Source organism: Saccopteryx leptura, chromosome 2 (genome assembly GCF_036850995.1).
Source record: "Saccopteryx leptura isolate mSacLep1 chromosome 2, mSacLep1_pri_phased_curated, whole genome shotgun sequence".
In the NCBI taxonomy this organism is placed as follows: Eukaryota; Metazoa; Chordata; class Mammalia; order Chiroptera; family Emballonuridae; genus Saccopteryx; species Saccopteryx leptura.
Genome location: NC_089504.1, coordinates 57,492,073 through 57,508,384, shown reverse-complemented (window position 1 = coordinate 57,508,384; position 16,312 = coordinate 57,492,073). Strand labels below are relative to the sequence as shown.

General features: G+C 43.1%; 1 protein-coding gene across 1 annotated transcript in view; it reads left to right on the top strand.

Moving 5' to 3' along the window:
- The window catches only part of MAMDC2 (MAM domain containing 2), a 201,543-nt gene that overhangs the window by 82,559 nt on the left and 102,672 nt on the right, over positions 1 to 16,312 (top strand). Inside the window, exons 4-5 of the mRNA XM_066368010.1 lie at positions 1,492 to 1,576; positions 8,145 to 8,282. Coding sequence (XP_066224107.1) covers positions 1,492 to 1,576; positions 8,145 to 8,282 — 223 coding nt within the window. The remainder of the gene's footprint in view (positions 1 to 1,491; positions 1,577 to 8,144; positions 8,283 to 16,312) is intronic.

Sequence of the window (16,312 nt, the reverse complement as noted above, 5' to 3'; positions counted from 1 at the left end):
GGCTTTTCTCTGGCTTTATGCTATTCTGAGGTCTTCTGAAAACTGCCACCATTGAAGTTAGTTACTCCTGTGTTAGGATATGATATTTCATAGCAGATACATCAGAGAAAAACACTAGAAATGGAGATTAATATTTTGTTTATTCCTCAAAAGAGCTTCTTCTCAGATTTATTTTATGTCTATTTAAATGGGAGTTCGGTATAAATCTAAAGAGGTTTAAACCAACCTCTTAAATGGAAATTTATTTTTAAATGGGCTTTAAGGGAGCATTCTCTTTTCTCATAATTTTGTTTCATTTTCCTAAATTGTATGTGGTATATGTTTATGTTACCTTCCTAATAGTTTGTTTGCCACAAATTTTAAACAAAAGATTAACCATATTAAAAGGAACAATGAAAATACTTTGAAAGAGGAAAACTTCTTAAAGGACATGCTCTAATTCCTTTGCAAAGATAGAACAACTTGGAAAAGGAAGGTAGGGAATGTCAGATAAAGTTGGAAGTGCATTAAAGCAAGGAAGGGGGTGGGATCTTGATTCACTTGGCCGTGAAGTGTGCTATTTAGTGAGAATGTGCCATGGAGGATGCAACGGAGACTTCATGAAAAGGTTCTCCATTCCTAATCCCCTTTTCCATTCCCCATCTCATTCCACTTCTTCAAAAAGTTTTGAAATACTGGACTCTCCTCTACCCCCGTCTGCTTGTACTCCCTCCCAGTCAGGCGGCAGGGTGGGCAGAGGGAAAGAGAACTGAGGTCTCAGTGCCCTATTTCACAATATCCTCTCAACAGAATATACCACACCCTTAATCTTCCAACATAGTTGCAAAGCAGGGGGCTAAAATCACCTAAGGAAAAGCAGATACTTTCAGAAACAGCACCAAATGTGAACCATAACAGTGCTGGAAATCAGCCTCATAAATGGTCATGCTTTTATCCATTCTTTGTGTGACGTTTTCAAATTTTTCAGCAAAATAGAAACTACAAGTTAATTGCTTTGAGCCTCCTCCATCTCATGTGGAAGTCTCCCATCACTAGGCAGATTATGCTTCCTACCTCCTCCCCCCAGGGACTTTTTCCCTCTGAAGCCTCTATCCTGTGTTCCTGGTCATTCTCAGAGTGGATTTCCCCAGAGACACAAGTTCTCCTCTCCATCCACAGCTAGTGGTGTTACCACAAACGCTGGAGAAGGTGGTACTGGGGAAAATAATGGGAGACAGCTGACTCTGAGCTTTTATTGGACATCTTGCTCCCCTCAAAGTTCTGAGTATATATGTGTGTACACACACACACACACACACACACACACACACACACACACACACTGTTTAAATAAAGTGCAGCATGAAATTGGTATTTAATATCAATTAGCTGAGACAAGCAATCTCATTTTGCTTTGAATTGCTAAACAGCTCCCTGCTAATAGCTGAAATACCGAACCAAGAAAACACAATATTTTGAAGTCTAACTCCCTTTTCCCCTTATGTTGTACAGATTTTAATAGAAGGTGTGCTGGGACAGGGAAACACAGCCAGCATTGCACTTTTTGAAATCAGGATGACAACAGGCTACTGCATTGGTAAGTGGGTTTTATTTTCATTGCATCAGAACATGAATCTTTTTCTAGAACCCCTGTTGCCAAAGGGGATTGAATCCATCCGGAAGGCAAAGTATTTTACAGAATGCACTTCATTTTGCTTAATAGTTAAAATTCTTTGCTAGGTTCACTAGAATGGCATATTTTGTTTCTCTGTCTTTAGATAGGAAGGCTCATTAGAGTTTGACTGGACTGGCTGGATTAATGAAAGAAAAGTAGATGCAGTAGCTGTAATCTGAATTGCTGCCTTAACCTCAGCACATTCTAATAAAAATGATTGCCAGTTTGCTAGGAACTCAGCTTTAGTTGCGTTTGCCAGAAAGGTAGGCATCATATTACCTCCTTTCCTCACTTTACTCTATTGCTCTCTTCCACCCCATTGCCCCTGTCTTTATAATCACAGTTGTCACTTAGATTTCACGGGAGCTGGGTTGGCTGGGTGCCTCTTATGTGCCAGCTTCTGTGAGAGTGTAAAAAGAAGACATAGTCCATGTCCTGTGGTCGTTCACCTTCTGCTTGTCTGCTCCTGAAGCTATTTTTACACATGATAAATACAGGGAAGGACAAGCTATGCTGTGGAGGGACCAGGGCGGGGGGCACGAAGAGGAAATCGTAGAGGACTGAATTCAAGGGACTCATTTGAGCTGGCATTTCAAGAAGGAGTAGAAATTAGTCAAGTAAAGGTGCTGGATAGGAAGACTTCAGTAGGGAGAAAATGCAAAGCCTGCTCAAGCAAAAGCAAAAAGCTAAGTAACGTGTTTGGGAAGAGTCTGGATCCAGGCTGTGGAGCTTGGATTAATAAATGACGTTGTTGGGAGGTGCTAAATCTCAGTCTGCAGGGGAGGGACTTGCAACTGTGGTTTTCTGATGATTATTCTGGCTGGAACATTGAGTTAGAAACAGGAAAATATGTAAGAGGTAGGAAACCCCTAGAAAGTGATTGCGACATTACAGAGGAGACATAATGGGGGTCTCAAATTGTGGTTGAAACTGAAACAGGAAAAAAGCAGTATATTGGAGTGAATTTTTTCAGCACTATTGTGCTTGGAGGTTGATGGGTTACAGGGGGGAAAAGAAGGGAGAGTCAGAGGCTATTGTGAAGACATAAAGAGTCTTTTCTAATTCTCTGAGACTTACTTCTCTGCTTTGACCTTCCAATGATGATGCTAATGCAAGTAAAGAAAACAGACTGTGAATGGGACATTTTCTGAAGATACAGTGAGTGTAGACCCAAGCTCCCTTCCTTGAACTTCCCTATAGCTCCCATGTAATGGCTGCTGGGATCTTAGACAGCCGCTGACTTGTCAGACACTCCTGGTGCATCACCACCTGCTGGCTCAGTCTATTCACTGAGCCCACAGCCTGTTTTAACCACCTGTGAAATAGGGATAATATGCTTTCCTTGTAGGATTATTGTGAGGACTAATGAAATCATAGATATGCAAGTGACTGATATGGTGCTGGACATTCAAGAAAGGTTCATTTCCTTTCTTCAAGTTACTTGATTTTTCTGGTTTGTTGAAAAAAAACAAGAGGAGGGCCAATACTTCTATCTTGTTAAACTCATGCACACATTCTCACCTCTCCTTTCTATCTGTGTACTCTTTGTTTCTTATAGTTCCTCAGCTGGAAAATGAGGATAGTAGTAGTATCAACCTCATGGGGTTGGTTTGAGGGTTAATGTAAAGCCAGGAGCCACGGCCACTATTATAGCCACCTGGCCCATGCAGGTTCGCATTGGATTCAGACAGACGATAATGAAACAAGAGAGCCATGAACTGGTAGGCCATTATCTTTAATCCTAGCTTGCACCTGGCAGGCAAGTAAAAACACACACTGGGCTCCAAAATCCACTCATTCAGTGCTCACAAAGCTATTGACTTATCCAAGTTTCCTAGACTCAAAGGTTTCTAGCTCACCAGACTTATTCACCTCTGTTCCCCATCTCCTTCCTTCTCCCTGCACAAACTCTGCACAAACTGGCTTCTCCCTCAGCACTCCACCATCTTGGCTGCTTCTCCTGGCCTCCTCCACGTGACCTTTCTCTGCTCTGCTCTCTAATGCTAATCTCAGAGAGTGCAAGCTCCCGGTCTGCCCCACTTTATAGTGCAGAAATCAAAAACCTTTAATCCAATATACAAAATAGGGAAGTCTCTGATACAGTCACTTATCTGGGGCATGATGGGATTGCACTACCCCACATCAAAAAGGGTGGGAAAGGCTTAGTCCTAAAACCAAGCCCCAGGCCACAAGGATCCTGCCTGCCCACAGTCTACCCCCAGCACACATTAATATCACCTGGATGATGGGCTTCTATGTGGGCAGCACCATCTTTAACAAAGTGAGCATAATATATTTTATCTGCCTAACAGTTAAATAAAGTTAATTCATATGAAATGCTCAGAATAGTGCCTGGCGCATTAAGGAATATTGTGCTTTTTATTTTACTCTGCGTCAGTCTTTGGCACTGAATGTTGAACATTGGTTAGCAGATGTTGCAGTGGGAAAGTTACTAATGAAAATCTTTTGCTAATGTAAAACCACATTAATAACTATATCAGTCAAGGTCATGGCAGAAAAGTAGAAACAGAGGATGCCTTTAACCTGAGTAATTTGAGGAAAGTCCAGCAAGGAGCTACATAGATGTAAGTGGATAAAGGAAATTGGCGAGGGACAGTGTGGTAATCCAGAACTAGTCACAGTGATGACTTGTGAGATGTTACTGTTGTAAGGTACCAAAAAGCTGAGAAATTAATATTGATATTCTGGGAGGAAAGGTCAGGCTTTCCTGTCCTGTCCCTCCTTTAGGGAGGGGAGGGAGAAGAATGTAGAAGGTTCTAGCTTGCAAGAACAATGGGTCATTTAGTTTTTTGTTTTTTGTTTGTTTGTTTGTTTGTTTGTTTTGCGACAGAGACAGAGTCAGATAGGGACAGACAGACAGGAAGGGAGAGAGATGAGAAGTATCGATTCTTTTTTTTTTAATGTATCTTTTTTTAATTATTTTTATTTAGTTATTTATTTTAGAGGGGGGAGAGAGAGAGAAAGAGAGAAAGAAAGGGGGGAGGAGCAGGAAGCATCAACTCCCATATGTACCTTGACTGGGCAAGCCCAGGGTTTAGAACCAGCGGGTCATTTAGTTTTAAATCTAAAATAAAGGTTAACCGAGAAACTTCTCTTTCAATAGGAGGCAGAATTTACATACCACCTTGCATTGATTGTAGTTCCTCCCCCTTCCTGGAATCTTGAGAGTAAAATACCTCTAGGCTAGTGAGGGAAGATGAACCCTAAAAGATTTGTAAACATCTTTGATTGTGTTACCTTAAAAGTCTTAATGTTTCTGTGTATCCCCTAAAACAGGGGTCCCCAAACTATGGCCCGCAGGCCACATGAGGCCCCCTGAGGCCATTTATCCGCCCCCGCCGCACTTCCAGAAGGGGCACCTCTTTCATTGGTGGTCAGTGAGAGGAGCATAGTTCCCATTGAAATACTGGTCAGTTTGTTGATTTAAATTTACTTGTTCTTTATTTTAAATATTGTATTTGTTCCCGTTTTGTTTTTTTATTTTAAAATAAGATATGTGCAGTGTGCATAGGGATTTGTTCATAGTTTTTTTTTATAGTCTGGCCCTCCAACGGTCTGAAGGACAGTGAACTGGCCCCCTGTGTAAAAAGTGTGGGGACCCCTGCCCTAAACAAATGTTGTCAGCTTGTGCCATGATGTTCTCCCCCACCCTTGTGTGATCAAGGGTATATAAACTGGCCCCTGAGATATATTGGGAACTGCACGATTTGGGTCTGCTGCCCGTGTCAGCCATATGTGGCCGGCATATTCAATAAATCTCCTCCTTTAATAAAACTCTTCAAAATTCATCTGGACTGGTTGTCTCTATGTAAACCTGATGGAGTGAGGTACGATGCCTTTCAGAATTTGGGGTACGGTACTTTATAACATTACTATCCTTAGATCTGAAGGAGTACCAGTACCTGAGGATAGTAGCTATGGGGTGAGTGCTACTTGACAATAGCTGTGCCCCCAGTTAGAGGGACACAGCCAGCTCATGTAGACCTGGCAGGCAGAGAGGGCACTAGAGGAACACCTAGTCCCAACCTCATTTTCATCACACTTTCTATTGGTTGACTCCAACAGTAAGTCAGAAGGAGCTTGTTGTTCAAATAAGTTTGTAAATATGATATATATGTTTACTCGCTTATAGTTTGCATTCGGTGTGGGGGACAGGCTGTAAACAGGCAGGGTCCTTATATAGCCTAAGGCTTAGTTTTAAGACTAAGAAGCTTTTCCCCACACCCTTAACCAGGGGTCCCCAAACTACGGCCCATGGGCCACATGCAGCCCCCTGAGGCCACTTATCCTGCCCCCGCCACACTTCCAGAAGGGGCACCTCTTTCACTGGTGGTCAGTGAGAGCGGATGCATTCTGTGCTCCTGGAGTACTGTATGCAGCGGTACCACAAAGGGCAGCATCGCTCATGTACAGTACTACTTCCAGTGACGCGGATGCACGCGTCACAGCTCTGGAAGCGTGTCATATCACTTGTTACAGCTAGCAGTGACAAATATGGAACCAACATTGACTATCTCATTAGCCAAAAGCAGGCCCATAGTTCCCATTGAAATACTGGTCAGTTTGTTGATTTAAATTTACTTATTCTTTATTTTTAATATTGTATTTGTTCCTATTTTGTTTTTTTACTTTAAAATAAGATATGTGCAGTGTGCATAGGGATTTGTTCATAGTTTTTTTGTTTTTTTGGTTTTTTTGCACTTTTCTGAAGCTGGAAACAGGGAGAGACAGTCAGACAGACTCCCGCATGCGCCCGACTGGGATCCACCCAGCACGCCCACTATGGGGCGATGCTCTGCCCACCAGGGGGCGATGCTCTGCCCATCCTGGGCGTCGCCATGTTGCAACCAGAGCCACTCTAGCGCCTGAGGCAGAGGCCACAGAGCCATCCCCAGCACCCGGGCCATCTTTGCTCCAATGGAGCCTTGGCTGCGGGAGGGGAAGAGAGAGACAGAGAGGAAGGCGCGGCAGAGGGGTGGAGAAGCAAATGGGCGCTTCTCCTGTGTGCCCTGGCCGGGAATCGAACCCGGGTCCTCCGCACGCTAGGCCGACGCTCTACCACTGAGCCAACCGGCCAGGGCTCATAGTTTTTTTTTATAGTTTGTTCCTCCAACAGTCTGAGGGACAGTGAATTGGCCCCCCTGTGTAAAAAGTTTGGGGACCCCTGCTATAAAGTGAGGCAGGCCAAGAGCCTGCTCTCTCGGTTTCTGAGATTAGCATTAGAGGAGAAAGCAGAAAAAGGAGAGCAGATAAAGGCCACGTGGAGGAGAGGAGAAGCAGCCAAGATGGCAGAGTGCTGAAAGAGAAGCCAGTTAGTGCAGAGTTTGTGCAGAGAGTAGGAGACAGAGAACAAAGGAGAATGAGGCTGGTGAGCTAGAAACCTTTGATTCTAGGAAACTTGGATAAGTCAGTAGCTTTGTGAGCACTGAATGAGTGGGTTTTGAAGCCCAGTGTGTGTTTTTACTTGCCCCCCGGGTGCAAGCTAGGATTAAAATAATGGCCCACCAGTTCATGGCTCTGTTGTTTCATTACTGTCTGTCCGAATCCAATGCAAACCTGCATGTGAGTGGCCATGATGGCGGCTACTGGCTTTACAGAGTTCATGGGTACAGTCCATATAGGTCAACCTCTGGAGGACAGATTGGGATTCAGAAGCGGAATGGATCTGAAGGAGCCAATGGGAGATGAGCAATATAATCACACTTCATATTGAGCTTATGAATTTCTTGTTTCTACTGAAGGAATCTGTCGACTGGGAACAATTTATCAATACAAACATGTCAATGCCAGTAAAAAAAGGAAAGGAGGTCTGTTTATCTTGTGTCTCTTCTCTACTCAGCAGTTTCAGAAGGATGCAGAGCCTGGGATGAGCCTGACCAGCCTACTCTCTCTAACTGGGTTCTTGGTTACAAGAAAAGCTGATCGTATTAGATTTAGGAAAAATGCACCTTAGCTTTGGGTGTTTTGTGGACCATAAGGAGAGAAGTAGATGGAAGAATGGGCTATCAGGTACAAAAAAAGGTGGAGAATAAAATTTCCAGAATTAAGAGCAGAGCCCTAAACAGTACATTGAAATAGGACAACAGATAAAAATAGCTGGCTTGTATCAAGCCCCAGACATGCACGTAGCTCTGTGTTGAGAGCTGTCCCCACTTACAATAGCCCTATTAAGGGGGAATGTTGTTGCCCTTTCACATATGAAGAAAAAAAGGCTAAGGTAATGAATCACTCTGCATGCAAGAGGGCTAGTAAGCGGAAGAACCCCAGTCCAAAGAGCAATGGTGAATTACAGTCTCCATTCATTATAGTATCTGTCTTCTTGATCAGTATTGTTCAGGGGTCTTTGTACAAAGTGTCCAGTGGACAAAGGGAGTGAGAAACATATTTTGATATCAAAGGGCACACTCTGCAGGTATACCTAGACATGACTTCATCTCCATGAGATGTGTTTTTCTTTCTCTTGTGCCAGAATGTGACTTTGAAGAAAACCATCTCTGTGGCTATGTGAACCGCTGGAACCCCAACGTGAACTGGTTTGTTGGAGGAGGAACTATTCAGAATTCCCACTCCATTCTCCCTCAAGATCATACCTTCAAGAATGAACTGGGTGAGCTGGGGATAAATGGACTCCTTTCCCCAGGATAACTGTTTCTGCCATCTCTTCCCACCTCCTGCATTGACCTAATGTGACTCTATCAACAGAGAAGGGAGGAGAGAGAAGGATGAATAAGTCTGGAAACTGGGTGGGAGAGTAGGGAAGCATGAGCTGTTGGATGTGAGAGCTATAGCTGAGAGGAAGGCTGCCTAGTTAAAGACTTTTCATTGCCTATGACCTGGTCTTGCTATTTTTACTATTCCATGTTATGTTTTACTTTCTTATTTATTTGCTGTTCAGTACTTCTTATATCTAAAGACAAGGTTGGAATAATCTTAGGTTACTTTTTTCTAAAAATAGATAGAGTGATGGGAACAAGTCCTTAACAACATCCCAAGAGGCAGTGAGGTGAGCTACGGCCCAAGATTACCATATTTCCTCATGTATAAGACACTCCCATGTATAAGACATAGCTTAATTTTGGGGCCTGAAATTTGAAAAAAAAAATGTATTACATAAAGTTATTGAACTCAAGTTTTATTCATCATAAAATTCATACAACTCCTCATCACTGTCAAAACTCCCATCCATTAATTTGTCCTCATCTGTGTCTGATGACGAATCACTGTCTTCAACAATGAGCACAAAAACAAGCGCGAAAAAGAGGGAAATGCAAGTAAAAGACTCTGCAACCACTGTATAAGACGCACCCAGTTTTTAGACCCCATATTTTTCCAATAAATGCATGTCTTATACATGGGTAAATACAGTAATCTTGTAGCAGGGCCCCCTAGTGGCCATGTAGACTAGTTCTCTGCAGAGAAAACTCAACCTTAAGGAAAAAGTTTCCACAGAAGAGAAATAAGGGTAAGACAGAACAAAAGAACAAAAAACTACTGCAGAAACTATTTTTTTAGACATATATAGGATCATTTCCATAGACGTTGAGATTGTAAAAAGATGAGATATTTTCACTTTCTTCTTTTAAAAATAAGGCAGGTTTAGCAATTATGTAAATGACAAAAGATTGGGGTTTCCATGTCTATATCCATATCTTGACCCTAAAGATCCACATCCCATCTCCACTTATGGCTCATGCTATATATGTAGGGTGAAGGATAACCATTCATGATAAATTAATCCATGAATCTGCATGAGTATTTTGTTTTATTTATTTATTTGTGTGTGTGTGTGTGTGTGTGTTTGTGATAGAGAAGAGAGACAGAGACAGAAAGAGGGACAGATAGGGACAGACAGATATGGAAGGGAGAGGGATGAGAAGCATCAGGTCTTTGTTATGATTCCTTAGTCTCCTTAGTTCATTGATTGTTTTCTTTTTCTTTTTTTTGCATTTTTTTTCTGAAGCTGGAAACGGGGAGGCAGTCTAGACAGACTCCTGCATGCACCCGACTGGGATCCAGCCAGCATACCCACCAGGGGGCGATGTTCTGCCCATCCGGGGTGTCGCTCTGTTGTGACCAGAGCCACTCTAGCGCCACGGAGCCATCCCCAGCGCCCAGGCCATCTTTGCTCCAGTGGAGCCTCAGCTATGGGAGGGGAAGAGAGAGACAGAGAGGAAGGAGAGGAGGAGGGATGGAGAAGCAGATGGGCGCCTCTCCTATGTGCCCTGGCTGGGAATCGAACCCGGGACTTCCGCATGCCAGGCCGACGCTCTACCACTGAGCCAACCGGCCAGGACCTGATTGTTGGTTTTTTTGGGGGTTTTTTTCCAAAGTTGGAAACAGGGAGGCAGTCAGACCGACTCCCGTATGCACCCGACCAGGATCCACCTGGCATACCCACCAGGGCTGATTGATTTTTTATATGTGCCTTGACCAGGGGTTGCAGCAGAGCAAGTGACCCATTGCTCAAGCCAGCGACCTTGGGCTCAAGCCAGTGACCTTTGGGCTCAAGCCAATGTCCTGGGGCTTCAAGCCAGAGACCTTTGGCTTCAAGCTAGTGACCCTGGGGTCATGTCTATGATACCACGCTCAAGCCAGCAACCCCGTGCTTAAGCTGGTGAGCCCGCGCTCAAGCCAGCGACCTCAGGATTTCGAAGCTGGGTCCTCCGTGTCTCAGTCCCACATTCTATCCACTGTGCCACCACCTGGCCAAGCTGCATGAGTATTTTAAAATATAATTCGGTTAACTCAAAATAATAAAATGTCACCGCCTCTTGACATTTTTGTTTAAATGAATGCAGCAACTAATAATCTCTTGGAGCTTCAAAAAAGAAACTTTTTCTTTTAATTTATGGGAGTAAGCTAATTTTGAAATTGATTTTCTGCCATATTTAGAATCTAGTACAAGGAGTACAGAAAATCTTGAAAGACTAATGCATTAAAATTGCAATAATCCTTAGTGTCATAATCTCAGAGGTACAAACTTAAGTATGGGAAATGTTTAAGAACTTTTTTCAATCACTTAAAAATTAGTTTCAAGATCAGAACCTCTAAATAACCAATGTCATGATATAATAATTACCCAAGGCATCATTGTTCATCCTCATTGAAGGTGAGGACCAGCTGGCTGGGGAGAACACTTATTTCCTGAGAGAGGCACAGACTTGTGGACTAGTGTCAAACCATTTATTTGTCTGTGTTACCTGAATGTAATCCAGACTTTGAAGAGTGCATCACCTCTAGTCCTTGCTCATCCACAATTGTGACCACAGACATTTTGACCATATTTGTGTCAACAAGAGATAGAAAAAGAGGACGAGGCTACGAGTCATGACACCTACTCTCCAGTTACCAGACTGCTACATTGTGTTGGATGTTATTGCTTTATATTGCTCTTAAGTTCCCAGAGTCTCCAATGGCCTGTTTGCAAATGAGAAATTTGAATCCCACAATCACAAAGGTGTCTTTGAGGTCTAACATTTTACTGCTCTCTCTTTAACTAATGCTGTACATCAGAATCTTCAAATTCACCACCTGTTTAGACCTATTTTAAAATGTTTTGGGTCCCTCCTGAGTACTTATAAGCACACTGCATTTGGCATTAAGAAAAAGAAAAACAAGTCTAAAAGGCCTAGGGGGTAATAAAAATAGGATCTATCTTTTCAAATATCTTAATCAGAAGTCTTTTTTTTTTTTAGTATCTGTATTAAAAGATAAGTATAATATCATCATCCCTGAGAAACACTAAGAGTTGGTGGTAGGACATGATCATCCCTGCTATAGGCACTTGCTTCTCTCCTCTCTCACTCCTTGTCCCTGTCCCCTATTCCCCACTCCATTTTCCTGTCTTTCATCTTCTTCCTTGTTTATCTTAAAGGCCTTGGTCGGTTGGCTCCATAGAAGAGCGTTAGCCTGGCGTGTGGAAGTCCCGGGTTCAATTCCTGGCCAGGGCACACAGGAGAAGAAGTGCCCATCTGCTTCTCTACCCTTCCCCCTATCCTTTCTCTCTGTCTCTCTCTTCCCCTCCCACAGCCAAGGCTCCATTGGAGTAATGTTGGCCTGGGCACTGAGGATGGTTCCATGGCCTCTACCTCAGGTGCTAGAATGGCTCTGGTTGCAATGGAGCAATGCCCCAGATGGGCAGAGCATCGACCCCTAGTGGGCATGCCAGGTGGATCCCAGTCGGATGCATGCGGGAGTCTGTCTCTCTGCCTCCCTGCTTCTCACTTCAGAAAAATACAAACAAAAACAAAACACTCCCCTAAGGTAGGCAACTTTGCCCACTAGCATGCTTAGTCCCTGATGTCAAAACCAAAGCCGACCTTGGGCCTGAAGGGAAAAAAATCTGTGGAGTACTTTTATGTCCCTCCCAGCAGGCCACTGGGTTACATAGTCAGTTCAATCCGAGCCTTAACAACAGAAGGAGGCTTCTTCATTCATCATTCATTCATTCATTCACTTATTCATTCAACAAACACATGATAAGCACTTTTTATATGTTAGACATTCTTACATATCCTGGTGATACAAAAATAGTTACTGACCTCAAAGAGCTCACAGGAACCAAGTTTTCCAAAATGCTATTCCCTACAATACCATTTATGGAGGATAATAATCTTTATATGAGGAGAGAAAAGCTATAGGTACTAAATAAACTGGGGAACTCTGAGCTTGAGAAAAGTAAATAGATCTCTTTATTTTAGGACTTCTTCGTGCTTTAATAAAGTTCTGTTTTAATATATATTATGGCATTTTTCAAATTAGTCAAATACCAAAGTTATATGTAAACATGCCCAGTGAAACCTGACTAACAGAGGTACGAAATAAATGATACAGGGCCAGAAAAGTGAAAAGGGCTACCTCGGATTTGCAGTTCAGGAAAGGCTTTCTAGAGGAAGTGATATCAGAATTGCAATTTGCCAAATGAATAAGGAGAAGATAAGGGCAGCATATGCAGAGGTGTATAGGCATGAGAGTGGACGGCTTACTAGACAGTTGAAAAGTATTTGAGAATGCCGGGATGTATGCCGATGGTAGAGGAGCCCCTACATCCAAGATTATGTTCCTGCAAATGATAAGCAGGATGCCTGGATGCCTGGATTCCACTCGATTCTTCCAGCTCTCCTCGGCTCTCTCACTGCGGTCAGCTTTTGGACTAAGGTTTTGCCCAAACATTAACCAAACAGCCCTCTTTCATTTTCAGCCAATGCACACACACCAGCACACACTCATTCACACTCCTCACACTTGGACTCCTAGGTAAGACTTTCCTCTATATACAATAGGGCAAAAAAAAAGATAGCTTCTAAAGATTTTTAAATATTTTATTTGAAAAACACTCTACACATATGGCTCAAAGATTTAAACCAGGATCACTCTTGGAAAAAAATATATCTCCAATCCGCTAAATAAGAGAAATGTTCCCTTTCTTACTACATTTGCCTTCTGCCTGGTATATTGATTTTCTCTGTGCTCCATCAGTTTGGGTGGCAAAGTAAAGATTAAATGGTTCAGCTGTCTGCCCGCGGCAGCAGATTTTGCTCCATATAAATTCATCTCGTGTTCATTCACACACTGGAAGCAATTTACACCTTTGCTTTCAGGTAAAAACTGGAGAAGCAAACAGCGAGGGCCGGGGAAGCTGTGTGCCTGCTCAGAAGCTTTAATGTTTCAGAGAGGTTGGAGGAGGTCTTCCCAGGAGGGCTCTGGCCTTTATGTTGTAGAAAAGGAAACAGTGAATGCAATATCTGAAAAATATGATGTGGATATGAATTTTCCTTTATTCAGCTGTGTGTTTACAACAGTTAGCCCCAAACAGTGAGTCAGAATTTTCAACTGAACACTATGTCTCCAGATTCTTGTCTAAGGATGAAAATGTCTAAAATACACAATAAGAATTGTTATGGGATAGCTTTGGAATACTGGAGGGGATGGAATTTTATCTACTTTTTCTTACTCGATTCTGATTCATCACATATGGGCTTTTTTTCTTTTTTAATATTTTATGAAGTGAAGCAAAATAGCTTAGATCATTATTGTTTTCTATCGGCCTTAGCAAAAAAGAAGATAATCGCTGGAAAAATAATGAGGGAAATCTATTTCTTTGCTGAGATTTTTTAAGTCAAATCTGCTTACAGTGCCACTATAGAAGGAGCTGACCAAGGTTTCAAAACCTAAAATAAGGTCAGAATTATTGTATTCCATTGAAGACCCTGAGACGATGGATCATCCTTCCACAACTCATGACATTCTCATCTCAATTCAGATTGAGCTCAAGCGTCATGTTAACAGCATCTACGCATTGGCTCTCTGCACTGATCTGTTTGTTTCATTGCCTAAGCACTCAGTAGGGAGGCAGCTTTGTTCATTTTTTTCCAACGCTTGTACAAGCTCTGCTGGGTTGTCTCTTTCTCCCTGTCCTTGGACGACTTACTGTTTTCTAGTATTAACAGCTTCCTTTTAAAGGCTCAAGTTCAGTCGAGTCAAAATTTGAAAACTTCACCCAATTCAAATCTTCCCCCAGCCAGAGCACAGTAGAGCCGAAGAGAGAGGGCATGTGCTTTATTTCTTCATACTTCTCCTCTTTGCCCTTCCCCCACTCACTCTGCTGCTCCCGGCTCCTCCAGGGTTGGGGGAGGCATGATGAGAGTGGGACAGAAAGGGAAGGCAAGTGGACAAAAGGTTTTATGTGGCCAGTGCTGTTTAATCTGGAGTTGATGCCCTTTGTATTGCATGAGGCCAAGTGCTGGCCATTGCTCTCACGGACAGTGGAGAAGCCCACTCCACTATTCCCAAGCAGGGGTGATGCACTCTCTGTAAACCCCCTTTAGCTCCTATAAGACACGGCATACCAGGCCAGCCCCTTTCTGTTGGAGCTACCACACTGCACACAATCCTTTTGGGAAGAGTCCTTCAAGGTATTCTAGCCCAGCTACCATCTGAGTTACCCACTTAGGTTCAGGGAAAACTCAAATCTTTGCCCCATCAAATTCTAGAAGTACAGCTCACTGGCAACAAAGTCCTTTCTGTCCACTCTGCCCCCACAGGTCCCTCCTACAGCCATCTTGCCTTTAGATTTATGCAGTCAAGAGTCAGACACCAGCCTCTGTACTCCACAAACTCCAGTTATCGCTCATCAAGTTCTCCCAATAACTCTGACCGCCCTCCTCTCGTGGCCCAAGGCAATTGCAGAGTGTGGAATTTCTGTGGCATGGGTGGGGATGAAGTTAGATTGCACTTGCTTCTTCCATCCTCTCTGCCAGGCGTTCCCTTAAGTCTCCTCCCTTGGATCAGGGTAAGAACTGTTATATCTGGACAGCGAGGAAACAAACGTTTTGCCACACAATTAAAGTAGCCAAATTAAGGAGTCTTTAATTTAATGCCGGCAACCACGTGTGGATTCACTTCCTAAAGAACTCACGGCCCCAAACAAACTAAAGGGTTTGCTTTTATAGACCTAAAGAAGAGAGGGGAGGGGGTGAACACCTAGCCAAAGCAGTTTTACAGAAGGAAACAGGCTTTAGGTTATCCTTGGAACAACGTAGGGAGAGAGTGCTCAGCGAAGCATTTTACAAAAAGCAAAAGAATGTGCTCGGTTGTCTTGGCCTTTTACAGAGGTTGTTGAGGCAGCATCCTGAGGGCTTTCCGGAATCTAGACATCAGGGAACATTTATGGCCTTTACAGAACTCTTTTCATTTACTCAACTGCAAATCTTGCAAAACTCGTTCTATGGTCAGGGATATGGTGTTTCTACATTTCTGAACAAGATTGCATTCTCTCCCCTTCCATTGAGGTTCAAAAGGAAACACCTGACAGGTCAGCTTCCTGGCAACTCTCTTCAAAGAAGCCCTGTCTCCAGTCTCTCTGATCCCTTTCCAGTCCTGTCATGCACACAGGCTAGCGGGGAGAGGTGGGCTGAATCTGCTGGAGTTGGCGTAGCTGCCAGGTCAACCACAGTGTAGCATATTCTACATGGATGGTCTGCACTGCTCTTTAGAAAACATACTCATCACCCACTGTTGTTAGTATTAAGAACTTAGCAGAGACCAGGAGAAGTTTCAGTTCGCATTCATTTACATTTATGCCATCCTGAACACTGTATAAAAAAGCTAGAATCTGACTCTATTATAGTAAAATTTATCTAAACCCATAGAACTAAAGGTTCATGAAGAAAACTGTTGGATTCATAGACTAGGACAGAAGACATGATAACTTGCTGTCTTTGGGTGTTGCATCCTCACAATGGCAGCAGACCAGTGAGTGTTCCCAGCAGGCAAACGTTTCTGCAGACCACTCTCCCCCTTACTCCAAAGACGGCTTGTCCAGGCAACCATGACACAGATGTAGGCGTCACAACCAGAGCACAAATGTGGCCAACAGGGCGAAATCACAGCTGAGTCAGAGGACGCCTTTTGGCTTGGCAGCCAAGCCGAGGGCGATCTTTGTGGAATGCTGGTTAGCCAGACTGTTTGAAAATAAAAATTCAGGAACTTCCTTCAAAGTTCTTTTCTAAGTCAAGGAAATATGGAAAACTGGTTGCATATGAAAAACTGAACTAATCCAGGGACAACTGCAAGAAAGAAAGAGAGAAAGAGAGAGAAAAAAGAAAGAAAGAAAGAAAGAAAGAAAGAAAGAAAGAA